This window comes from Ranitomeya imitator, chromosome 2 (assembly GCF_032444005.1).
Source record: "Ranitomeya imitator isolate aRanImi1 chromosome 2, aRanImi1.pri, whole genome shotgun sequence".
NCBI classification, from domain to species: domain Eukaryota; kingdom Metazoa; phylum Chordata; class Amphibia; order Anura; family Dendrobatidae; genus Ranitomeya; species Ranitomeya imitator.
The window spans coordinates 200,254,123-200,281,880 of NC_091283.1; the positions used below are offsets into that span (position 1 = coordinate 200,254,123).

Consider the following 27,758-nt stretch of genomic DNA (forward strand, 5'->3'; position numbering starts at 1 on the left):
AAAATAAATACATGTTGCTGGCATTTCCGCATCCATAAAAGTACAGTCTATCAATATTTAAAATAAATTAGCCCCTATGGTAAATACCATGAACAGAAAAATAATCGAAATACCAGAATTATTTTTTTCTCCCAGTCATCCCACCACCTCATAAAATGTAATAAAAAGGGATCAAACCATCGTACGTACCCCAATCTCAAACCCTAACACATCATCATAACCGGAAAAAAAAAACATTCTGGGTTTTGGAAAATGGTGACACAAAGCTAAAAAAATTTAAAACATTTTTTTAACCAAGATTTAAAAAAAAAAAAAAAAATCTATGCAAGTCTGATATTTTAACTGTCTGGAGAATCATAAAGACGGGGGTCATTTGTACGGTCTATTGAATGCTGTAAACAAACCTCAAAAAACAAAGGAGGAATTACATTTATTCATGGCAGGATAATTATATTGTACTGCTGGGAGGGGAACACTTCAATTTTCGTTTCAGTTAGCGGGAAAGCTAGAACCCGCCGTACCAGCAGTCCTCGGTCACAATGTCCACTGATCAGGATCACAAAATGGCGCTGAATTGTGATCCTAAAATTACCCCCCAACCGCAAAGGGGAGGAGTAACATCAATCACATGTGAGTAGATCCCACCCACATTTACAGCAGTCGTAATGCGAGCTGCCATTATACTTGGTCCTCATGTAAAATCTGAGCAGCTGCTCCCTCTAGTGTTTCAAAATTGAAAATGACAACACTTTTTATATAAAATATTGTACTATTAAATTATATATTAAATATTTGAAAACAATTAAAATATTAATGCTTTACATTAATTTTACTTTCTCTCTATTTTATATAATAAATTCCCTACAAAAGAAATATAATCCTGGTGGCAATTTATCCTCTTTGTGAATAGAAGGATCAGGTGATCAGTCCAATCGGTTATATGCCCACCGATAAACTTAAAACTGCAGTGGCCAGAACCAAGTGATATGATATTATGTATATGTATATATATATATATATATATATATATATATATATGTATATATATATATATATATATATATGTACATATACATACATATATATATATATATATATATATATCATAGCCACGTAGTATATTGCACAGCCACGTAGTATATAACACAGCCCACACAGTATACAACACAGCCCACACAGTATATAACACAGCCACGTAGTATATTGCACAGCGCACGTAGTATGTAGCACAGGCACGTAGTATATAGCACAGCCCACATAGTATATAACACAGCCCACGCAGTATATAACACAGCCACATAGTATAGTATATAGCAATGTGGGCACCATATCCCTGTTAAAAAAAACCAATTAAAATAAAAAATTGTTATACACTCACCTTCGTTGGCCCCTGGATCCAGCCGAGGCCTTTACCGACGCTCTGTTCCCAGTAATGCCTAGCAGCATTAACCCGTGATCATGACCGCCATGTGATCTCGGAGCATTGCCGCAATGCATTCTTGGTACCGGAGCGCGAGGAGCGAGAAAGGCTGCGGCAGACTTTGACAGGTGAGAATATAATGTTTTTTGTTTTTTTTTTTAATTATTTTTAACATTCTATGTTATTACTATTGATGCTGCATAGGCAGCATCAATAGTAAAAAGTGAAGCGGTGCTTAATCCCGCCCCAATATCGCTGATTGGTCGTGGCTGGCTGGCCGCGACCAATCAGCGACCCATAATTTCCGTTACAGACAGACAGAAGTTAGAAACAGATGGAAGTACCCTTTAGGTAATTATATATATATATATATGTATATATATATATATATATATATATATATATATATATATTTATATATATCGTATGTATATATATATGTATGTATATATATATATATATATCGTATATATATATATATATATATATATATATATACTAGATTGTGGCCTGACTCTAACGCATCGGGTATTCTAGAATATGCATGTCCCCGTAGTATATGGACAATGATGATTCCAGAATTCGCGGCAGATTGTGCCCGTCGCTGATTGGTCGAGGCAACCTTTATGACATCATCGTCGCCATGGCAACCATTATGACATCTACGTCGATACTGTGCCCGTCGCTGAATCAGAAACATGGGATTTCTATGTCCTTTATGACATCATCGTCACTGTGCCCGTTGCTGATTGGTCGAGGCCTGGCGGCCTCGACCAATCAGTGACGCGGGATGTCTACGTCCTTTATGACATCGTCGCTGTGCCCGTCGTGCCTGGCGGCCTCGACCAATCAGAGACGCAGGATTTCTAAGTCGATACTGTGCCCGTCGCTGATTGGTGGAGGCCTGGCGGCCTCGACCAATCAGAGACGCGGGATTTCCAGGACAGACAGAAAGACAGACAGACGGAAAAACCCTTAGACAATTATATATATAGATTCTAGGTTCTTCAAAGTAGCCACCTTTTGCTTTGATGACTGCTTTGCACACTCTTGGCATCCTCTTGATGAGCTTCAAGAGGTAGTCACCGGGAATGGTTTTCACTTCACAGGTGTGCCCTGTCAGGTTTAATAACTGGGATTTGCCTTATAAATGGGGCTGGGACCATCAGCTGTGTTGTGCAGAAGTCTGGTGGATACACAGCTGATAGTCCTACTGAATAGACTGTTAGAATTTGTATTATGGCAAGAAAAAAGCAGCTAAGTAAAGAAAAACGAGTGGCCATCATTACTTTAAGAAATGAAGGTCAGTCAGTTCGAAAAATTGGGAAAACTTTGAAAGTGTCCCCAAGTGCAGTGGCAAAAACCATCAAGCGCTACAAAGAAACTGGCTCACATGAGGCCCGCCTCAGGAAAGGAAGACCTAGAGTCACCTCTGCTTCTGAGGATAGGTTCATCCAAGTCACCAGCCTCAGAAATCACAGGTTAACAGCAGCTCAGAGTAGAGACCAGGTCAATGCCACAAAGAGTTCTAGCAGCTGACATATCTCTACAACTGTTAAGAGGAGACTTTTTGCAGCAGGCCTTCATGGTAAAATAGCTGCTAGGAAACCACTGCTAAGGACAGGCAACAAGCAGAAGAGACTTGTTTGGGCTAAAGAACACAAGGAATGGACATTAGATCAGTGGAAATCTGTGCTTTGGTCTGATGAGTCTAAATTTGAGATCTTTGGTTCCAACCACTGTGTCTTTGTCCGAGGCAGAAAAGGTGAACGGATGGACTCTACATGCCTGGTTCCCACCGTGAAGCATGGAGGAGGAGGTGTGATGGTGTGGGGGTGCTTTGCTGGTGATACTGTTGGGGATTTATTCAAAAATTGAAGGCATACTGAACCAGCATGGCTACCACAGCATCTTGCGGCGGCATGCTATTCCATCCGTTTTGCGTTTAGTTGGATCATCATTTATTTTTCAACAGGACAATGACCCCAAACACACCTGCAGGCTGTGTGAGGGCTATTTGACCAAGAAGGAGAGTGATGGGATGCTACACCAGATGACCTGGCCTCCACAGTCACCAGACCTAAACCCAATAGAGATGGTTTGGGGTGAGCTGGACCGCAGAGTGAAGGCAAAAGGGCCAACAAGCCTAGCTCATAAGATGTAGAACACAAAATAGAAGGGCAGAAAACATTACCCGTAGTAAGCCAGGAGTGTGTCTGCGAGGAGGACACTCCTGGCTTAGTATGGGTAATATTTTCTGCCCTTCTAGTTTGTGTTCTACATCTTATGAGCTAGGCTTTTGAATACCTTAGGCTATATGGGAAACGTGCAATGTAAGTGTGATCACATTCTATATAATTATTATACTTGTCCCTGGTAGCCATTATGATGGATACACTTCATGTCCTGCGAGCTTCCTAACTTTTGGCATGTGCTAGTGGTTGTAACCCCTTCTTTTTCCTATTTTGTCATCTGTACCTGACTATTTAATAAACGTATTTTTGATTATTTAAATTATATTTGGGAGTTTCTTGTCTTTTGTTTATTACCTATTGATATTTAAGTAGATATAGTTGGGCACTAAACTGAATTTCTACTTTTCTTAATCATTGAAAATCTCTTCTACATGATCAGAAACTTTCTTCCCGAGAACAAAGGAATCTGTTGTGAAATCGCCCGGACGTGATATGGCAATTAGAAGCAGAACTTTTATAACGTAATTTTTGTAAAGTTTTTTTTTTGTCAATTTTATAGCAAAAAAATAAGAAATGCTGCAAACAAGTCAAGAACGACTGACAACGTAAAAGGCTGGAGGAATAAAACGCACAACCGTCAAGGTGACGAGTGATGAACGGGGGTCTTTGGTTAGAAGGAGAACCTGACATCATAATGGCATTATGAAAATCATCAGGGATGGGACATCACCATTCAAAAATTTTATTACATGCAGATGGGAGAATATATCAATATGCAAGAGAAGGCCAAGGAGATTTACGAACATTTAAGTGCAGGAGGTGACATTCAACAGCCAAGAAAGAAACATCTACACCCAGTCTTAAAAGCAAAGTTTCACACTGGAGATGTCTTCAAGGAATATATATTTGCCAGCTGTAGAAATATTTCCTATTGTTGCTGGATTGGAAACTCTCCCTCTGAGCACTGCAGTGATTAAAGGGAATCTATCAGAATGTTTTTGCTATGTAATCAGAGAGCAGCATGATTTAGGGATAGAGGCCAATTCCATTGATGTATCACTTACTGAGCTGTGTTGCTTTAGTAGGAGAGTAAAGGTACCGTCACACTAAGCGACGCTGCAGCGATACCGACAACAATGTCGATCGCTGCAGCGTCGCTGTTTGGTCGCTGGAGAGCTGTCACACAGACAGCTCTCCAGCGACCAACGATGCCGAAGTCCCCGGGTAACCAGGGTAAACATCGGGTTACTAAGCGCAGGGCCGCGCTTAATAAGCCGATGTTTACCCTGGTTACCGTTGTAAATGTAAAAAAACAAACACTACATACTTACATTCCGGTGTCTGGTCACGTCCCTCGCCTTCAGCTTCCCGCACTGACTGAGCACCGGCCGTAAAGTACAGCGGTGACGTCACCGCTGTGCTGTGCTTTACGGCTGGCCGGCGCTCACCAGTCAGTGCGGGAAGCTGAAGGCGAGGGACATGACCAGACACCTGGAATGTAAGTATGTAGTGTTTGTTTTTTTACATTTACAACGGTAACCAGGGTAAACATCGGGTTACTAAGCGCGGCCCTGCGCTTAGTAACCCGATGTTTACCCTGGTTACCAGTGAAGACAGCGGGAGATCCAGCGACAAAATAAAGTGCTAGACTTTCCCCAGCGACCAACAATCTCCCAGCAGGGGCCTGATCGTCGGTCGCTGTCACACATAACGATTTCTTTAACGATATCGTTGCTACGTCACAAAAAGCAACGATATCGTTAACGATATCGTTCAGTGTGACGGTACCCTAACACTACCTCCTAAGTCCTCTTCTTTTGTGTAACCATGCCCCTTACCACTACAGTGTACACAGAAAGCATCCAATCAGTGGAGTGGGCAGGGCTATACACAGCTCAGCATTCAGAGCTCTGCTAGATCTGCAGCAGAGAAAATGGTAGTTACCTGCCGATAACGGTATTTCTCTGATCCCATGATGGCACCACGGAGAGAGGGGTCCGCCCCCAGGGACAGGAAACCTACAGATGAAAAAGGGCGTACCTCTCTCCCACATCAGTTGGATTACAGAGCCTTATACAGAACTTCAGCTGCAACTCAATATTTGTACAAATTAAACTTAACCTATTTAACTTAACAGAGGCACCGTGACTAAAACTAATTACTGGTACCTTACCAAGTGCACACCTGTGTGTGAAAAGGGAGGGAATATACGGGTGCCATCATGGGATCAGAGAAATACCGTTATCGGCAGGTAACTACCATTTTCTCTATCCCCATGATGGAACCACGGAGAGATTTGAATAGATAGCTCTTAGGGAGGGACCACTGCCTCTAGAGCCCTTCGCCCAAAGGTAGTATCAGAGGAGGTCAAGTCTAAGCGGTAATGCTTGAAAAATGTAGACTGGGAAGACCAAGTGGCCGCTCTACATATCTGTTGTATCGAAGCGCCAGCTCTCTCCGCCCAGGATGATGCCACTGCTCTGGTCGAATGAGCCTTTATTTTCTCCGGGATGGCTGTCCCGCAGGATGAGTAGGATAGGGCGATGGCGTCTCTTATCCATCTCGCTAACGTGGCTTTCGATGCTTTTTGTCCCTTCCGTGGACCCTGGAAGCAGACAAAGCCCTATCCTTCCTGCACTCCCTAGTGGCTGACAGATATTGGATCAGACATCTTTTTACGTCTAGGGTGTGCAGTGTTTTTTCCCCCTCATTTTTAGGGTTGGGACAAAAGGAGGGCAAAGAGATTTCTTGCGTTCTATGAAACTGTGACGATATTTTAGGGAGGTAAGCCGGGTCAGTTTTAAGAATGACTTTGTCATCAAGTATCTGAGTAAAGGGTGGACATGAGGATAACGCTTGTATATCGCTGACACGATGAGCCGAGGTTAGGGCCACTAGGAGTGTGGTTTTTAGGGATAAGATCTTTAAAGGAACTTCTGTCAGGGGCTCAAAGGGAGGTTTGGTTAGAGCGTTTAATACAAGGTTTAGATCCCATGGAGGAGAGTTGTGGAGGGGAATGGGTCTGGATCTAGATGAGGCTTTAATGAAACGCATGACCCATCGATTTTTGGCCAAGTCGTAATTATACAGTGCTCCTAAGGCTGCCACCTGGACCTTTAGAGTGCTTGTAGCTAAACCTCTTTCCAGACCTTTCTGTAAGAACTCAAGTATTTTCCCTATTGGAATCTCCCCGGACGGGTCTGCCCCTGATACCGACATAAACTTTTTCCACACTTTCCCATATATTCTAGTGGTTACGGGTTTCCTACTCTGTAATAGAGTGGACACCAAGTTGGGAGATAACCCTTTATCCCTCAGCAACCTCCTTTCAAAAGCCATGCTGTCATGTGTAAATTTTTTACATTGGGGTGAAATACTGGACCCTGGGACAGAAGTTTTGGAGAGTCTGGTAGAACCCAAGGACTTGATATGGACATGTTTCTTAGCCAAGAAAACCATATTCTGCGGGGCCAAAATGGCGCTATTACTATCACTGTAGCTCTCTCCTCCCGAATTTTCCTCAACACTAAGGGGATGAGCGACATTGGAGGGAACGCATAGGCGAGATGATAGTTCCAAGGAATTGTTAGTGCGTCTAGAGCTACAGGGTTCCTCCGGGGATCTATTGAGCAGAATGTTTTCACTTTGTGGTTTTGGCTGTTCGCGAATAGGTCTATTTCCGGTAGACCCCAGAGATTCACGATTTGATCGAAGACCAACTGATTTAGCTCCCACTCTCCCTGCTTTAAGCATGTCCTGCTCAGGAAGTCTGCAGTCTGGTTTTCTGAGCCCTTTAAGTGGAGAGCTGTCAAGGACTTTAGACTGTGTTCCGCTATGTGGAAGATGGATTGGGTTACCTCCATCAGTGCTCGACACCTGGTGCCCCCTTGGTGGTTTAGATATGCGACCACTACTTGGTTGTCCGAGAAGACTTTTACATGATGCCCGTGAAGGAGATATAGGAAGTGTGTTAGGGCCAGCTTTACAGCTAACAGTTCTTTCATGTTGGAAGAGTCTAGCTCTTGACTTCTGTTCCAATTCCCCTGTGCCACTTGATCGTCTATGTGTGCTCCCCAACCCCAGGGGCTTGCATCTGTCGTTAGAATTTTTTCTGTCGGTAGAGCCCAAGGAACCCCTTTGGTTAGATTCCCTGGGTCCGCCCACCATGCTAGGGAGTGTATTGTGTTTGGTGATATACTTAACTGCTCGTCTAAATTTCCGTGCAGAGATATGCCTGAATCTAAAGTCTCCCATTGTAGATCCCGGGAATGACATTGTGCCCACTGTACGGCCGGGATACAGGCAGTCATGGAGCCCAACAGGGACATTGCTTTCCTCAGGGTAGTGACTGGGGATACCGTCAGCTGCAACACTGCCTGTGTCATTTTCTGAATCTTCTCCTGAGGAAGATAGCATGTCTGCGTGATCGAGTCTAGGACTATCCCTAAGTACCCTTGTACCTGGGATGGCACCATCTTGGACTTGGCTATGTTTAGCAGCCACCCTAGACTCGACAGTGAAGTCATGACCTGATTCAACTGTTGTTCGCAATGTTGGAATGAGTTCCCTACTACAAGGAGGTCGTCCAGATAGGGAACTATTAGGATGTTCTGCTCCCGTATGTGGGCCATTACTTCTGACATTATTTTCGTGAATACCCGAGGAGCAATAGCTATCCCGAAGGGGAGAGCCCGGAATTGGAAGTGTTTTACTTCCCCCTGGATATTCACTGCCAGTCTTAGATATTTTTGGTAATCTCTGTGGATGGGCACATGGTAATATGCGTCTCGTAAATCTAGAACAGTCATGAAACACAAGGGAAAGAGTATTCTTACGCAAGATTTTATTGTCTCCATTTTGAAATGTTGTAACTCTAGGAAACTGTTTAATTTTTTTAGATTGATGATCGTTCTGTATGATCCGTCCGGCTTCTTGCGAAGGAAGAGGGGAGAATAGAAACCTGTGCCTCTTTCCTGGTATGGGACTTCTTGCAATACCCCTTTCTGGACTAGGTTCAGAATTTCCTTCTGGAGAGCTGACTGTTCGTGTGACTGTTTTTGAGGCGTTGTCATGAAGAAGTTGCCAGGAGGGACACGAAATTTGAATTTGAGGCCTTCTCGTATAATGCCTAAGATCCAAGGGCTGTTTGAAATTCTTTCCCAGGCTGGAAGAAATTCGGCTAGTCTCCCTCCGACCTGGGGAATACCTTCATTGGGATTTTTTATTATCAGGAGGGGGGGTTTGTTGAACAAGAAGCCCCTATTTTTATTTCTTCTGTCTTCCCATCCATCCTTATTTCCTTTTGGGGGTCTTCTCCGCATAAACTTTCTGTTCCGAAAGGAACGTCTATATGACTGGTTAGGGAACCCGGGGAAAGATTTCTTTTTATCCCCCGCTTTGTCGAGGATGTCATCTAATGTTGATCCAAACAGGAATTCTCCTTCGCAAGGTATTGAGCATAACTTGGTCTTCGTTTGCAAGTCCCCCGGCCAGCATTTTAGCCACAGGGCACGTCTTGCTGCGTTGGAAAAAGAGGCCGACCTGGCTGCTAATCTCACTGAGTCCACCGAAGCATCCGCCAGAAAAGCTGCTGCCCCTTTCATCATGGACACTGACTTTTGTATTGTGTCTCTTGAGACTTTTCCCTTTAGCTGGGAATCCAAATGTTCAAGCCATACCATTAGAGCACGGGCCGTGCAAGTGGCTGCGATGGCTGGTTTTAGACTACCTCCTGCTGCTTCCCATGAGTGTTTTAAGAAAGTGTCTGCTTTTTTGTCCATCGGCTCTTTTAGAGTGCCCATGTCCTCGAAGGGCAGGGCAAATTTTTTGGAGGCCTTTGCTATGGCCACATCCAGTTTGGGTGCCTTGCTCCAGGATGAGCAGGCTGGGTCGTCGAACGGGTATTTTCTCTTGGGAGTCAAGAGAACTTTTTTATCCGGTTTTTTCCATTCTTTCTTGATTAAAGAATGAATCTTCTCATTTATCGGGAATACCCTTCTTTTCTTCTGTTCTAATCCGCTGAACATTATGTCCTGTGCTGTTCTTTTGGGACGTTCATCTACCAGACCCATGGTTGTTCTAATGGCCTTTACCAGTGCGTCTGTCTCTTCGATGGGAAAGCAACTGCGTCCCCCTTCTGACGATAGTGAAGAGGTCTCGGATGTTGATGAATCATTAGAGTCAGATGTTTCACTTTCTGATTCGTTTATGCTGGGTTCAGGAGATTTATGACCTGATCTACGTCTTTCCTTCGGAATTTTAATGCCTTTGAGGGCACTCTCCACCTGATTTTTTATTAATGTTTTCAGGTCTGATGCGAACGCCGGGGACTCCTCCTGAATGGTTTTTTCTATGCAAGACCCGCATAGCTTTTTTTCCCAGGAGGAAGGTAGTTCTTCCGAACATATCGCACAAACTTTGTGCTTTGATTTAGTTGTACCCTTCCTTCCCTAGAAGAAAAAGTAATCTCGTATTACATTATTACTTTCACGTAGATCACTCACCCCTTGTGAATGAGAGATACCGTCTCTGGCCTCGGGACTACATCCACTGGATTCGTCGCCGGTCGTGTAGATTTCCCAGAGATTTGGCTGCGTTGTGACCCTGAGCGACCACTGCTGCTGCGCTGCTGGGACGAAGCATTTCCCTTCCGCTGATGCTGTGAGCGCGGGTGCCGCTGCACCTGTGATTGCTCAGGTGACAGTTGTGCACACTCCTGTGCCTCTTGCTCCTCTCTACCACTCATAGTAGCTCCACTCTGCAATTTTTTAGCAAAGAGGGGATTTCCACGCTTACTCCTTAGGGAACGCTGTTTTTGAATCTGCCGCCGGCAGAAGCGACCATCTGCGCAGGCGCGCGCGTCACTTCCGGTTCGCGGCACAGGCGTCCTATAGGGAAGATATTATTGGGGACGCCTGTGCGCGCGTTTTCTCGTTCCGCCTGCCCCCGCACTTCCGGTTTGGGCGGCGGTGATCGGCGGTGCTGTGGGGCGCTTTCCGCTCTAGCGCTCCTGTGCCCGCTATGGAAAGATAGCCACCGCTACCTCCATGTACCGACTAGCGGTACAGAGGCTGAATCGGTGACCGCCGTCACCTGCCTCCTTCCTCCCCCTTTTTTTTTTCCACGGGGAAGGCAGGCTGGAGCCTCTTCACTGCCTTCCCCTGGCACACTCACCCACAGGGCCCGCCGACCCCAGCGGTGGTGCTTCAGGGTCGGAATAAAAGGGGGGAGAAAACCCGCTGTAACCAGCCGTGACAGGGCGCCCCCTGTCAGGAACCGACCGGCCAGCTCCCTGGAATCCCACGAAGAATCCTTCAGGTACGTGCTGTAGGTTCCCCGTCAGGGACAGGAAACCAACTGATGTGGGAGAGAGGTACGCCCTTTTTCATCTGTAGGTTTCCTGTCCCTGGGGGTGGACCCCTCTCTCCGCGGTGCCATCATGGGGATAGAGAAAACTGTGATTTTTATCAAAACTGTGGCAGGCAGACCAATATGTAACATATCACTGGAATTGGCGTCTCGACCCTTAAATAACGCTGCTCTCGGATTACATAGAAAAAACCTAGGGACAGATTCCCTTTAAGCTGTAAGCCATGAGAAATCTGCAAATTGCTCATACCCTAAAGACAGAATGTATATTTTTTGAGCACTGGGTTCGCACCCGTACATGGCGGATAACACCTTATCTGAGCATGCTCGCTCATCATTAGTTATCACCATTCCTCGGGATAGTAAAAGAGACCGGCACTTTGTTCTTCGGATGAATTTAAATAAATTTTATTTAATCACAGTTGCATCATATAATGAGACGTGTATCCGATCTACACAAGCTTTTTTTCTTTTCAAACATAATACAAGAAAAAGAAAAACAAATTTTTTTTTAATTAGCCCGCTGTTGGCCCAAACACATGACATCATCTTTATTACATATTCATGAGCATGGACAACCAATGATCATCATACAAGAGCAAGAATACATCAAGAGTATAAAAAGAAATATATGACACAAGCAGGCAGAAATACACTTGTAGAATCAGGATTTAACTTAAAGAAGAACTGACTTCAAGAAAATATGAAATGACGACGAATTCAAATCATTCAAGAACAAAAAACGATATATAAAGACCTGGAATAGAAGAGAAAAAAAAATTGTTATAGAAAACTAGTATCTACAAATTTGCAAGTTCCAAAGTTTGCAAGAAGTTTAACTCAATTACGCCTGTCGCCCTCTCCTTGGTTACATTTGTTACAAGAAGAATTTGTTTCATTGCTTGATATATTTATTTTTGGAGAGTCTCTCCCTCATTTGTATGGTTGTTTCTCCCGCATATCATAAACCACGTGGACATTACACAATTGTTGTCACGGGGAGAATAATTTCCCATAGGAAAAACAACATTCCATTCTCGGTATTTTTTTCTCATATAGGATAACCATTGGTTATTTAGCTCATGAATATGTAATGAGACCATGCCATGCTTTTGCACCCATTTACATTTTTTCTCTTTTGGTGTTAACCTTGAAAAAGCCTCATGTAGAGGCGAAACGCGTCGTGTTATATAATGCAACTGTGATCGGACGAAGTCAAATCATTTTATTCGAAGAGTGAAGCCGAACATATTTGAAGTTCAGTCTCTTTTTATTTTGAATGTACAGTGACTTGAAAAAGTATTCATACCCAGTGAATCTTTCCACATTTTTCACATGACAACCACAATCTTAAAGGCATTTTTTGGAGGATTTTTTTCCATGAGTAACACTAAGTAGTAAGTATTTTCAAAGAGTAAAAGAAATTCTACATTCTTTCTTTATATTTAAAAAAAAAAAATCTTTAAATTGTGATGTGCAATTGTATTCAGCCCCCCCTAAATCAATACTTTAATTTTCCTCAGAGGCCTCATGAGACACAGAGACTGTTGTGGAGGCCGAACCAATAGGCTGAAATTAATTCTGCCCAATATTAATATTAATACCAAATAATTATAAACAACAACTATCACTAAATATTGAGCATAATTAAGTATGGTTACATCCCATAATATACCGTATGAGCCCCCTATATACAGTATTGGCCCCCACACATCCCTCTATATACAATGAGCCCCCATAAAGCCTCCTATTTACAATATGAGCCCTGATGTAGCCTTCAATACACAATATGTGAGCCACGACATAGCCTCCTAAATTCAGAATGAATCCCCACATAAACACTCTATAAACAATATGAGCCCCCATATAATCTCTCTATATACAATATGAGCTCAAACATAGCCTCCGTATATACAGCATTAAGGTACCGTTACATTAAGCGACGCTGCAGTGATCTAGACAACGATCCCGATCGCTGCAGCGTCGCTGTTTGGTCGCTGGAGAGCTGTCACACAGACAGCTCTCCAGCGACCAACGATGCCGGTCCCCGGGTAACCAGGGTAAACATCGGGTTACTAAGCGCAGGGCCGCGCTTAGTAACCCAATGTTTACCCTGGTTACCTGCGTAAACGTAAAAAAAAACAAACACTACATACTTACATTCCGGTGTCTGTCCCCCGGCGCTGTGCTTTCCTGCACTGTCAGCGCCGGCCAGCCGTAAAGCAGAGCGGTGACGTCACCGCTGTGCTTTACGGCCGGCCGGCGCTCACAGCCAGTGCAGGAAAGGACAGACACCGGAATGTAAGTATGTAGTGTTTGTTTTTTTACGTTTACGCTGGTAACCAGGGTAAACATCGGGTTACTAAGCGCGGCCCTGCGCTTAGTAACCCGATGTTTACCCTGGTTACCAGTGGAAACATCGCTGAATCGGCGTCACACACGCCGATTCAGCGATGTCTGCGGGAGGTCCAGCGACGAAATAAAGTGCTGGACTTTCTGCTCCGACCAACGATGGCACAGCAGGATCCCGATCGCTGCTGCCTGTCAAACTGAACGATATCGCTAGCCAGGACGCTGCAACATCACGGATCGCTAGCGATATCGTTCAGTGTGACGGTACCTTTAGCCTCCACATTGCCTCCTATATAGTGTGAGCCCCTACTGTCCCTAAATACAGCACAAACCACCACAAATGTTTTTTCTATACACAGCATGAACTCACACAAACATGCAATACACATGTAGAAAATCAAACAAAAAAAACCCCGAAAACAACACCACATACTCACCTCGCTACGGTTCCCCCAGTGGTCTGCTCTAGTCTGTGGTGCATGGACTCTACGCATAGCAGACATAATTACATCATCCAGTCTGCTACCTCAGTCGCACACACTGATTGGTTTAAGAAGGAGCAAGTGGCTCCGTCCTCCACCAGTGTTTTCACTGATGTCTGCATCCCGAGGATGCGTGTGGTGGCCGTGGGCAGAGGTGGACGGGCGGCAGGCAAAGGCATGGTGTTTTCAGCCCTTTGGCTTTCTCAATCTGCGGGCTGGTCTTGAACAGCCAGAAGGCTGAATGTGGCCCATAGGCCACACTTTGCCCAGCTTCGATCTAAATCATCCATTATAGCTCTAGCAGTATGTAGGGTCGTCATCTAGCTGGAAGATGAACACCCCAATCAAATTTTTTTTTAAGACTTGAAAAAGGTTTTCTTCTAAGATTGTCCTGTATGTAGCACTATCCATCAACTCTGACCAGCTTCCCTATCCCAAATGAAAAAAGCATCCCCACCCACAGCATGATACTGCCACCACCATGTTTGACAGTGGGGATAGTGTTTTTCGAGTGATGGGCAGTGTTCGTTTTCTGCTACACATAGTGTTTTGTAATTAGTCCAAAAAGTTCTTATTTTGTCTCATCTGACCAGAGAGACTTTTTCCACATGCTCATTTTGCAAACTGTAAAGGACATTTATGGCTTGCTTTCAAAAAACAGCTTTCTTCTTACCACTCTGCCATAAAAGCTAGATTTGTGGAGCATACGATTATTAGTTGTCATATGAATAGATTCTCCCACCTGACCTGTGGATCTCTGCAGCTTTTCCATAGGGACCAAGGGCCTCTTGGCTGCTCTCCTTGCCTGTTTAGGTGAACGGCCGTGTCTAGGTAGGTTTGCAGTTCTGCCATACTCCTTCCATTTTTGGATTAGTATTGGCTGAACACTGTTCCGTTAGATGGTCAGAACTTGAGCTTTTTTTTTTTTTTTTAGAACCTAACCCTGCTTTCATCTTCTCCAGGACTATCCTTGACCTGTCTGTTGTGTTCCTTCATGATGCTGTTTGATCTATAATATTCTCACACAAACCTCTCATGCTTTCACAGAACAGCTGTAGTTATACTGAAGATACTTTATATATGGATGGATACTTTATATATGGATGGACTCAATGTACTAATTATGTAACTTCTGGAGGCAATTGGCCACTCCAGGTTTTATTTAGAGATATTAGACTACAAGGGGCTGAATACAAATGCACGTCACAATTTTCAAATTTATATTTTTTAAATATTTAGAAAACCATATATCATTTCCATTACACTTCACAAATTCTTATTATTTACTGTTGGTATATTACATAAAATCCCAATAAAATACACTTAAGCTTGTGAGTATAGTTTATTTTTTTAGCACCAAAATATTCTGCAGCACTTTACAAATCAGAGGAGACATGTACGGATAATATCAGATATTACAGCAGGGGCTGAGAACCTCCGGCCCGCATGCGGTGGCTTTTCATGCGGCCTGCGGGAAGGTCCACGGAGTCCGCAGTGTCTGCCGGCCCTTTAACTCCAAGTGCACGGTACGCAACGTTCATCACAGAACGCTGCCTGCTCTGCACATGAATGATGTCATTGGGGTGGGCGGGGTTAGCGCCGAAAGCCCTTGCATCCTCCTGTCCCGGAAGAGGAGCTGCTGCCAGAGTTCAGAGTGATCTCTGTGCTGGCAGCTGTGTCTGCAGGTGATCTGTGTCCCTCAGCTATGTGCCCACTGTGATGTTTGTGCCCCCACCCCGCAATGTGCCCCAATATGATCTCTTTGCTCCCCAAACAATAAGCCCCCTGTGATCTCTGTGCCTCCCAGCTATGTGCCCCCATGCCATCTCTGTGCCCCTCCTTTGATCCCTGTGCCCCTCAGCTATGTGCCCCGTGATTTCTGTGCCCCCCGCTATGTGCCCCAATATGATCTTTGCTCCTTCAACTATAAGCCCCCTGTGATCTCTGTGCCTCCCAGCTATGTGCCCCCATGTCATCTCTGTGCCCTTCCTGTGATCCCTGTCACCCCAGCTATGTGCCCCGTGATTTCTGTGCTTCCCAGTGATCTCTGTTCCCTCTGTGATCTCTCTGCCCCCCTGCAGCTATATACCCACTGTGATCTGTGCCCCCAGCTATGTGCCCCCCGTGATCTGTTCCCCCTGTGATCTCTCTGCCCCTCCAGCTATATGCCCCCTGTGATCTGTACCCCCCAGCTATGTACTCCCGGTGATCTCTGTTCCCCCTGTGACTTCTGTGCGCCCCCAGTGATCTCTGTTCCCCTTGTGATTTCTGCGCGCTCGCGCTATATGCCCCCTGTGATCTGTGCCCCCCAGCTATATGCCCTCTGTGATCTGTGCCCCCCAGCTATATGCCCTCTGTGATCTGTGCCCCCCAGCTATATGACCCCTGTGATCTGTGCCCCCCAGCGATCTCTCTGCCCCTCCAGCTATATGCCCTCTGCGATCTCTGCCCTCCAGCTATGTACCCCCATGTGATCTCTGTTCCCCCTGTGATTTCTCTGCTCTCCAGCTATATGCCCCCCTGTGATCTCTGTGCCCCCAGCTATGTGCATCCCTGTGATCTGTGGCTCCCAGCTTTTTGCCCCCCCCCCCCCCCGTGATCTATGTGCCCCCTGTGATCCCTGTCCCCCCCCAGCTATATGCCCCCTGTGATCTCTTTGCCCCCCAGCAATCTTCCTGCCCCTCCAGCTATATGCCCCCTGTGATCTGTGCCCCCAGCTATGTATCCCCCTGTGATCTCTGTTCCCCCTGTGATTTCTGTGCCCTCCAGCTATATGCCCCCCTGTGATTTATGTGCCTCCCAGGTCTTTGCCCCCCCCCTGCGATCTCTCTGCCCCTCCAGCTATATGCCTCCTGTGATCTGTGCCCCCCAGCTATGTACCCCCTGTGATCTCTGTTCCCTCTGTGATCCCTGTGCCCCGCAGCTATATGCCCCCTGTGATCTGTGCCCCCCAGCTATATGCCCCCTGTGATCTGTGCCCCCCAGCTATATGCCCCGTGATCTTTGCCCCCCAGCTATGTACCCCCGTGATCTCTGTGCCCCCAGCTATGTGCATCCCTGTGATCTGTGTCTCCCAGCTTTTTGCACCCCCTGTGATCTATGTGCCCCCCTGCTATGTACCCCCCTGTGATATTTGTGCTCCCAAGTGACCTGTGCCCCCTGTGATCTTTCCCCTCTAGCTATGTGCCCCCCAGCTATGTGCCCCTCCGTGATCTCTGTGCCTCCCAGCTATGTACCCTCCTTTGATCTTTGTGCCCCCCTGTGATTTCTGTACCCCCCTGTGATTTCTGTATCTCCACTGTGATCTTTGTGCTCTCCTGGAAAAGCAGCTGTGAGAAGCAACATGATCATCACTTAACATCACAGCTGAACCAAAGAGAAGCAGCTCCAGCCATCACATTAAGGGTGAAATTAATTGTTTGACTAAATATACCGGGGTAATTTTCAAGGTGATCATTTTTATGTGGCCCCCAGATGATGGTAGAAATTTCCAAATGGCCCCCGGCTGGAAAAAAGTTCCCCACCCCTGCATTACAGAGTAACACACAACTCAACATATACCAAGAGAAGTTAGGGTTCTGCTCATAACCTTACAATCTATGCCTATCCTTGGACTTCACCAATCTCTAGAGTGCCGACTGGATGTTTTTCTACCGCAATCCTAGGTGTTAGCTCATTAATTGGTGGGATTTCCTGTACTTTTATTTCCAGGAAGAATAGAAGAGGAATCTTAGAACCTAGCGATCTAAGAAAAGGTGATCTGACTCTGAGGAACTCTAGTATTTACTGACAAGTGACGGGTCCACTTTTGGAACAGTATTTGTAAGTTGTCTTTTCTACTGCTGCGGTACAAGCGAGTAGAGAGTAGGGAGAATACAGTTGATTTTTGGATAAAAATTATACAAAAACTTTACTGTAGATTCAGATAAAACAGGTCATTCCCAGTACTAAGAAAATATATGAGCCAAATTCTTCGTGTTTCGAAACTATAAATTAATGCTTATTCATGGATATGAGCGAGGCAGTTGTGAAACAGGGGTGTACACCCTCAGGGCTGTCAATGATTTGTACACTTACCCTTCCTCGATCAGCATTGGTGTGGTGAGCGGTTCCATATCTTCCGCAGTTAATAGTTGGTTAATGAAAGTTTGCCCCTGAGGGTCTACACTTCGTGTTTGAGATGGGATCAAAGCAGAATGAGCAGAGTAGTTAAAAAGATGAGGTAGATACTGATAGTGCGTTGGTCCAGAGTTCCCCAAATACTGTTCCCGTAGAGAAGCAAGTCCATTCAGTTCCAGTGATCTACTGTAAAAAGGATGCAGAAAACAATATCAGAATCGCGCGAAACATAAACCAGGTCTACCATCACTACATGTCATGGCCTACAAGGCGCATGTCACCTAGAGGAGGGTGTGGATATGGGTGAAGGCTGGTTGCTCTCAGATACCCCATTGCCAGGAGAGCTGTGGTCACTGTCTCCATTGTTACTCCAAGAAGTGTTGGCTTCCTCCTCAAACTCTTGACCGGACATGATTCTTTCAATCTCTTCATCGGAAATCTGAAAGCAGAGATTATAGAATAATAAACCCGTTGAGATTAACATTGCGCTAATACAATTGTAGCGGTCCTGTACAAAAGAAAATTATTGAATTAGTGATAAATTGTTTGTTAAACTATTAAGTTGGAACCTGATCAACCTCATTTAGGACTTGAATTTCCACTCCTCCTTGGACGACTAATCTCCATTTACATTACACAATTTTTCGAAAGAGCAAACAAGAATTTTTTTCGCAAAAGCTTTTGTGCATGATGAACGAGCGTTTTTTGACACATCGTTCAGTCGTTCAACCCGTTACCCAATTATCGTGAACAGTCGATGGGTCGTTAGCGTTCGAATCGGACGTATTATTCTAGCTACGCCTCTACTCTGTGCTTCTACTCTGCTGATTGGTGGTGTTTTAGGAGTCAGCTATGACCAAATACATATTGGAATATATCATTAAGGGGGTTATTTATCCAACTTTAGAAAAAATTTAAAAAAAACAAAAAAATAAGAGACTTCTTTTTCCCAGTATTATGGTTCTGGGATGAGCAGTGATGCTAGTTATGAGCGTGCAGCAAGTGGTTATATGCTGGCCAACGGTTATCAAAAAACAACAGTGATGGAGTGAGGGATGAAAAGATTGTTTTTGTTTTCTAACTTCATACATTTGCAGCTGATTATTGTTAATATATACAGTACAGACCAAAAGTTTGGACACACCTTCTCATTTAAAGATTTTTCTGTATTTTCAGGACTATGAAAATTGTACATTCACACTGAAGACATCAAAACTATGAATTAACATATGTGAAATTCTATACTTAACAAAAAAGTGTGAAACAACTGAAATTATGTCTTATATTCTAGGTTCTTCAAAGTAGGCACTTTTTTGCTTTGATGACTGCTTTGCACACTCTTGGCATTCTCTTGATGAGCTTCAAGAGGTACTCACCGGGTATGATCTTCCAACAATCTTGAAGGAGTTCCCAGAGATGCGTAGCACTTGTTGGCCCTTTTGCCTTCACTCTGCGGTCCAGCTCACCCCAAACCATCTCAATTGGGTTCAGGTCTGGTGACTGTGGAGGCCAGGTCATCTGGCATAGCATCCCATCACTCTCCTTCTTGGTCAAATAGTCCTTACACAACCTGGAGGTGTGTTTAGTGTCATTGTCCTGTTGAAAAATAAATGATGGTCCAACTAAACGCAAACCGGATGGTATAGCATGCCGCTGCAAGATGCTGTGGTAGCCATGCTGGTTTTGTATGCCTTCAGTTTTGAATAAATCCCCAACAGTGTCACCAGCAAAGCACCAACACCACCTCCTCCTCCAAGCTTCACGGTGGGGACCAGGCATGTAGAGTCCATCTGTTCACCTTTTCTGCGTCGCACAAAGACACGGTGGTTGGAACCAAAGATCTCAAATTTGGACTCATCAGACCAAAGCACAGATTTCCACTGGTCTAATGTCCATTCCTTGTGTTCTTTAGCCCAAACAAGTCTCCTGTTTCCTGTCCTTAGCAGTGGTTTCCTAGCAGCTATTTTACCATGAAGGCCTGCTGCACAAAGTCTCTTCTTAACAGTTGTTGTAGAGATGTGTCTGCTGCTAGAACTCTGTGTGGCATTGACCTGGTCTCTAATCTGAGCTGCTGTTAACCTGCGATTTCTGAGGCTGGTGACTCGGATAAACTTATCCTCAGAAGCAGAGGTGACTCTTGGTCTTCCTTTCCTGGGGCGGTCCTCATGTGAGCCAGTTTCTTTGTAGCGCTTGATGGTTTTTGCCATTGCACTTGGGGACACTTTCAAAGTTTGCCCAAGTTTTCGGACTGACTGACCTTCATTTCTTAAAGTAATGATGGCCACTCAATTTTCTTTACTTACTTTACTTTGTACTATGGCAAGAAAAAAGCAGCTAACAGTCTATTCAGTAGGACTATCAGCTGTGTATGCACAACACAACTGATGGTCCCAACCCCATTTGTAAGGCAAGAAATCCCACTTATTAAACCTGACAGGGCACACCTGTGAAGTGAAAACCATTCCCAGTGACTACCTCTTGAAGCTCATCAAGAGAATGCCAAGAGCGTGCAAAGCAGTCATCAAAGCAATAGGTGGCTACTTTGAAGAACCTAGAATATAAGACATAATTTCAGTTTCACACTTTTTTGTTAAGTATATAATTCCACATGTGTTCATTCATAGTTTTGATGCCTTCAGTGTGAATGTACAATTTTCATAGTCATGAAAATACAGAAAAATCTATAAATGAGAAGGTGTGTCCAAACTTTTCGTCTGTGCTATATATATATATATATATATATATGTATATATATATATATATATATATATACATACATACACTAGCTATTGAACCCGTTCTATGCCCGGGTGGCGGGCATTTATATTGGTATATGGTCTCCATCCTGGTATGTGCTGCTCCCATCCTGCGCCCTAATCTTGTCATGTGGTGCTACCATCCTGCACCCCCTTCCTGTCATGTGCAGCCCCCATCCTGTTTTGCGTGCCTCCATCTTGTCAAGTGCTACTCTCTTCCTGTGCCCTGATCCTGTCATGTGCTGCTCCCATCCTTCGGACAGAGTGGCGCGCCTACCTATATATATATATATATATATATATATATATATATATATATATATATATATATATAGTCTCAGACAATCTCACAATATGTGTTGAAAAAAAAAAAATTAAAAAAAATTTAAATCTTGTCCTTTTCACATTGGCCACTGGGGATTTTTTCAGAATCTGTCTTCCTGTTTCTGAAAATTCATGTGTACATAAGCAGCAATGGTCAGACTCCCAACCCCTTCTTTTTTAATGAAAAATCAAAAAAGCAGATGCAAAAGTCATTGTGAAGGAAGGGGGAGTAGGGTCAGCTTTGACATCGCCTACTGAGGTAGGTGGATCCTGTGTTATCAGCTGTGTGTATAGACCACTATTATCAGTCACTGTATTCCTGCCTCTGATGATAATGAGCCTGCTGAAAAGAACTCCTGAAAGGAAAGGAAGTATTAATTTCAAATAACCCCTGTGACCAGTGTAAAAATCATAAGATTATTAATTGTTATTTAATAAAAATCAGGACATAAAAATACCCAAAACATGGCATTTTTAACCCCTTACTATTAAGTCACTTCTCACCAAATTTTTCAATTCCGACTTGTTGTCACTTTATGTGGTAATTACTCTAGAACGCCAATTATATCGGGGATTCCGTGAATGCTTTTTCATGACGCATTGCACCATGTTAGAGGTAAATTTAGGTCAAAGGGATTTGTGTTTATGAAAATATCTAAAATTTGACAAAAATGTTTAAGAATTAGCAATTTTCGAACTTTGAATTTGTGTAATATCATTTAAACTGTCTACTTTACATCATCCCAAAAAAAAACAAAAATGTTTTCGCTAGGATGTTCGGAAGGGTAAAAAAGTAGCAGCAATTTTTCAATGTGTTTACCGTATTTTTCGGATTATACGATGCGCTGGACAATTAGACGCATCACAAATTTTGGGGAGGAATATAGGAGGAAAAAAAATGTTTATTAATAAAATGGTGGTGCGTCTGATAGTTCGCTTTTACAGTAGGTTACCGGGGAAGGCTGGGTCCCAGGAGACAAGTTAGTTTCTGCAGGACATGGCGGTGGCAGAAGGTTGGGCGATGGTGTGGTCCCCTGGGCTTGGGAGGAGGGGGTGTTCGGCAGTGCGAGGGTGCTGCAGACCCCGGGCTTTCACAAAATGTCTGGAGTCCCTGCACTTCCCCTTCTTTTCAAAGTGGTGGACTTCGGGGAAAAAGGCCAGATGAACACATATGCCGACACGGCCCTCCGAGGAGAGAGAAGCCATCGCACAGAGAGAGTGAGAAGAAGTTTGGACAAAGCCGTTACCTGTCGGGACAGCGGGACAGGCCTCTCAAATTGGGACCGTCCCGCTGAATCTGGGATGGTTGGGAGCTATGGTTAATGCCGTCTCAACCATTGGCTCCCTGAGATCAAGTTGCAGGGCTGTCGATGGGGTGAGAAATAGAGACCCCTACCTCTAACAAACTTCTAAGTGCTGCAATCACTAATGATCGCGACATTAGATGGTCACATAGCTTTCCAGGGTTATGCCGAACTCCTTGCAAAATACGACGCACAGGTGCGTTCAATGTTGGGGGGGGGGGGGGGGGGGGGGGTTGGGGGAGGAGGGTTTAAGAAGATACATACAACACAAATCATGCTGTAAACATTAGGTCATTTTTTGATGATAGCGTCCTTTTAAGATGATTCATAACACTGAAAAATGTCACGTTCTTGGTCATCCTTACTTGAACAGGACCAATACTCTTGTTTCTTCCACCCGGCATCCCATCTTCCCTGATCGCTGTATAACAACAAAAAAAAAAAAAATAAATAAATACTAAATGTGCACAATTCACATAAACTTTTATATTGCGACACAATCATGCCATAAGGCTTCAATAGTGAAAGGATGTATGGAAATAAAGAGAAGCTTGTAAGGAAGCCGCTGTAACGCATGCTATGGCCACAAGGTGGCACTGGTGCACTGCGACAAGAACACTAATGGGTAAACTGCGGGAAGTGATTAACCCTATAATACTCTCCTAAAAATAACCTCTTCATTCTTTCATCAGGAGTAATAACCCAAGCTTTAATGATATTTTTTACTTTCTAAAATGTATACAACGCCAGTGAGTTTTACTACTTTTGCTGTATTCTGTGCCAAATAAACTCATAATAACGTTAAAAATTGCCAACTTGTCTTGACATTAGCGAAATGTAAAAAGTGATGAGAAATTTAGGCTCCCAGGAGCACTGTTGTAGTAACATTTATTGAGTGGTGCCCCAGAAAGCAGCAGGGATTTTCCTCATTTTACATTTTCAACGTCAGAAAGTTCAAAATGTATTAAGACTTGTGCACCGCCTTATAAATCTGCCACTAATGACTTTGACTTCGATATCTGAAATCTCATGCACACACTGCTTATGTTTTCCTTGCAGATTTGTACCATCAAAGCGTATTTTTTCAAATCTGCAGCGTGTCACTTCTTTCAACGTTTTTGCAGTTGAAATGAAGGAGAAAAAAAACTGCATAGAAAAATGCACGTAAAATAGGCATTAAAAAAGTGCATATTTTTCTGCCAATACTCAAAAATTAGTTGCAAATACTGAACATGTGCCGTTAAAGGGGTTGTCCAGGTTTGGGTCTCAAGTCAGCAGTCACCATCCGTGACTGAAGACTTGCGAATCCTCACTGTGCGCACAGTGCATGCTGTCAGGATTCTCCACCGCCGGGAACGGGACTGCAAGTATGTGATTTGCATAACGTGATCCGTGCTGACTAGACGTGTGCGGCCTCAGTCAAAAACCGGTAAACTGAGCAAAGCCTGACATGTCTAGTCGGAATGTGGCCGAAACGATGCAAATCACATATCATGACAGCGCGCACTGTGCTCGCTGTGAGGATTCACAACTATGCAGTCCCATACAGTGACTGCAGACTCGAACCCCAAGTCTGTACAACCCCAGTAATGGGTCCATCCGATGGTCTAATGCAGTGTTCCCCAAGTCCGGTCCTCAAGAGCCACCAACAGGTCATGTTTTCAGTATTTCCTTAGTATTGCACAGGTGATAATTGCATCACCTGGACAGGCAAGCAGTCAATCACCTGTGCAATACTAAGGAAATCCTGAAAACATGACCTGTTGGTGGCTCTTGAGGACCGGACTTGGGGAACACTGGTCTAATGTGTATGGGACACTGGCCGACTGATGCTCAGGAGAGATATCGATCCCACGTCCGATATCTGACTGCCAATTGCATTGTTCTCCATGAGATAAGTAGACGGACGATGTCTCAGTCGGCGGCTTTCTCATAAAGAACAAGGGTGCTCCGGGCCAAGCGAGAGTTGGCCGAGATGGCTCTCAGTTGAACGATCGGCAGAAGAAACGTCTTTACCCTGAACAGCCGGTGTGAACAAAACCTTTGGTAATTTGGAAAGTCCTCCATTCAGACTCCTTACACCCCCACAGTGGCTATAAGAGATTGTGCATTACACAGAAATCCCACTCATTTCACGGGGGGACTTATCACAGAGAACTTCCCCTATGGAGTCGCTGTAGGATAAATTGGTGTCCCAGCAGCAGGACATTAGGGAAGCCATCGGTGGAGTTTTCTGGATCAGGACAAGTACGTACAGAACATCTGCTGACGTCATACGTAGTATATAGGTGCGTAGAGGGCCGACGTGAACTTCCTGTACTTGTCCACGCATATTACGACCTGTCCCAGCTCCAAAAAACAAAACCTCAAGGGCGGCCCTCAGCCTACAATCCACCACCACTTGTTCAAGGTGTCTGCATTTCAAAGCCTGAATCTGGGTGTCGCTTCCGTCACCCGGCTTCCTGCCTTTTGACCTTGAATACAGTAAATGGCGGGAAAAATTCGGACCCAGTACAGTGGGGAGATGACTAAATCCCAACATCACACTCTCTTATGAAAAAAAAACAAAACAATGGAGGCCAACGCCTGGATGATACTTTCCAGGGGGCACGAAGAACACCCACGTAAAGGAGTCTTAGAAAAACACCGATAGTGACGAGTACTCAAGAGGAGAATTTAGGCACTGACAGACACTTTGTTGTACAGTTGAAAAAAAAAAAAACATTTTCAATTGGATCTGTTTTTTTCCCCCCTACATTGAAGTCTATAGAAACGGATCCATTAACCCTTTCAATTTCCATTTTTGCGTTTCCGTTTCTTCCTCGCCTTCTTCCCAGAGCCGTAACTTATTTTTCTATCCACATAGACGTATGAGGGCTTGTCTTTTTTAAGGGATGAGTTGTACTTTTGAAACACACCAATTCACATAGTGCATCGGAAAACGGGATAAAAAAAATTCCAAAATGGGGAGAAATTGTGAAAAAATTATTGTTTTTTTGGGAACAGTTATTACAGAGTACATTTTATGGTAAAAAAAAATGACCTTGCAATAGGATTCTGCTCATCGGTACGATTCAGGAGATACCCAATGTGTCCAGATTTATTTTTATTATTTTAGTGGTTAAAAAAAAAGTCATGTTAGCAAAAAAAACTATTTTTCGGGGTTTTGTCGCCATTTCCATGACATGTCACATTTTTATTTTTGGCTGATGGAGCTGTATGACGGCTTATTTTTTGTGGGTTGAGACGATTTTTTTTATTGAGACCATTTTGCAATAGATGTGACGTTTTGATCGCTTGTTACAGCATTTTTTCTGGTATTGCAGTGACCAAAAAATGTAATTTTGCTGTTCTTGAGTTTGTTTTTCCTTTAGTATTTAGTTTTCAACAGCTATTTACAACCATCCAATAATTCAGGGTCCAATCAGACCTTTCTGGTGTTGGATTACAAGTTTTCCCCTGAGGGTATGTAGGGTCAAAGTTATTTATTTTATTTTTTTAGGTGGTTAAAATGCCTACTAGAAACGGTTTCAGGGAGTGTACTTTCTTTGGAAAAGTTTTGGGGGAGTTTTTGGTTTCTTACATTTTTTAAGTTATTAAGTTTTTTGGGAAAAGTTCTTTTTTCTTGTTGGATAATGCTTAGTTTGGTTCGGATTCCATCAGGAAATGCTTCAAAGTGACGTGAACTTTTTTTCTCAAGGCGTTTTAAAACAACAAAAAAAATGCTCAAGAGGAAAAAAAAAGGCTCAAGATATTGAGCGTATGAGCAGCAATTTGGTCTTATAATAAAAATGAATAGGAAAAGTCTTTCTAGTATTTTTCAATACGATTTTTCAGGTGTTTTTGAAGTTAAACCTGTTCCCTTCCCTCTAGTATCTATGAGGCCATTTACCGATTTACCGGCTTGAAACGGATCCAATAAAAACTCGATCGGTTTCGAGCGGGTAAGTCTTAAAGCGCATCCGTTCACATTGTTGGTAATGATTTAACAAACCGATCAGTTTTCTTTTGTTCTTTACCACTTTTTAGGGAACAAAAAACTTTTCTATCCAGCTAAAAAAAAAAAAATTATTGCAGTTCGATCGGTGTGTTTAACGGCACGAGTCTTTGACACTGGCTTAACTCCAAAAAAAATAAAAGAAATCGGGCTTGCATTCAATCTACCTGATCCCACATCTTCGCTGATTATTTGTAGAGAAAAAAAATGTTGGAGCGCCCTCCATATGCTTCAGATGGCCAGCTGGTCCTGCTGAAATCAGCCGATTAAAAATGTTCTTTTTTCTTTTTTTAAGCCATGTTCACACTTTGTTTTTGCGTGTTTTTTTCTGGGGCCAAAACCTTGCGCTCTTGGCTGTAAAAATGTTGGGTTCGAAACGTGGTACTGTAAAATGAAGCTATTAATTTGCAAAAAACGCAGAAAAATAGCTGAATAACGTGTTTGGAAGTTTTTTCTGACATTTGATTACTTTAGTAGTGGAATTTAGGCAAACCCCAGAGGAGATAAGTCTGAGAAATTGATTAACTATTAACAAGCTGGATCCCTGTGATCAAGGACAAGAGAGTGTTTGTATACAGGTCCTCCAGGTGACCAATATCTGCTATCTGATTTCGGGTTATCTCTAGCCTTGCCCTGGAGGGCTGAGGGGGATATGATTGCAAACAGTAACAGAGTCATTGTCTACTTCAGAGGGTTTCTAGTTAGTTTGATCTGTTAAAGCTTGTTTTTTTTCTTCCCGTAGCAGTAAAACTGGCCATACATATAGCTGTCAGCCAAACGATCGTGCAAAATGTTTAGGCAGGCTTGGGCAAAAACTGCTGCAAAGTAAGAATGATTTAAATACAAGTGCTAATAGTTCATTATTAACAAAACAAATGAACAATAAAATAAATTAAATCAACATTTGGTATGAACGATTTTTGCCTTCAAAGCAGTATCAATTTTTCTCTGAACGCTTTCGCAGTTTTTGAAGGTACTCAGCAGGGAGGTTGATCCAAACATCTTGCAGAACCAATCACAGATCTTCTGTGGATGTCGCTTGTGTAAATCCTTCACTCTTCCCCAAACAGACTGGATGATGTGAGATCAGGGCTCTGTGGGGGCCGGATCATGACTTCCAGGACTCCTTCTGCTTTTTTACACTGAAGGTAGTTCTTAATGACATTGGCCGGATGTTTGGCGCTTTTGTCCGGCTGCAGAATAAATTTGGAGCCAATCAGACGGTAATGTATGATGGATAAGTATCTGCCTGTTTTTCTCAGAATTGAGGGCATCTTTAATCCAGACCAAATCCCCAAATCGATTTGCTGAAATGCAGCCCCAAACTTGCAAGGACCCTCCAGCGCACTTCATTGCTCCCTGCAGACTCATTATTGTACCCTTCTCCAGCCCTTATGCGAACAAACTGCTTTATGTTACAGCCAAATATTTCCCATTTTGA

The 27,758-nt window shown here is 43.7% G+C and overlaps 1 protein-coding gene across 1 annotated transcript in view; it reads right to left on the reverse strand.

Annotated features, from left to right (window-relative positions):
- NR6A1 (nuclear receptor subfamily 6 group A member 1) overlaps positions 1 to 27,758 on the reverse strand; it is a 93,292-nt gene that overhangs the window by 23,887 nt on the left and 41,647 nt on the right. Inside the window, exons 3-5 of the mRNA XM_069748471.1 lie at positions 22,686 to 22,741; positions 18,218 to 18,375; positions 17,895 to 18,122 (exon numbers count right to left, since the gene is read on the reverse strand). Coding sequence (XP_069604572.1) covers positions 17,895 to 18,122; positions 18,218 to 18,375; positions 22,686 to 22,741 — 442 coding nt within the window. The remainder of the gene's footprint in view (positions 1 to 17,894; positions 18,123 to 18,217; positions 18,376 to 22,685; positions 22,742 to 27,758) is intronic.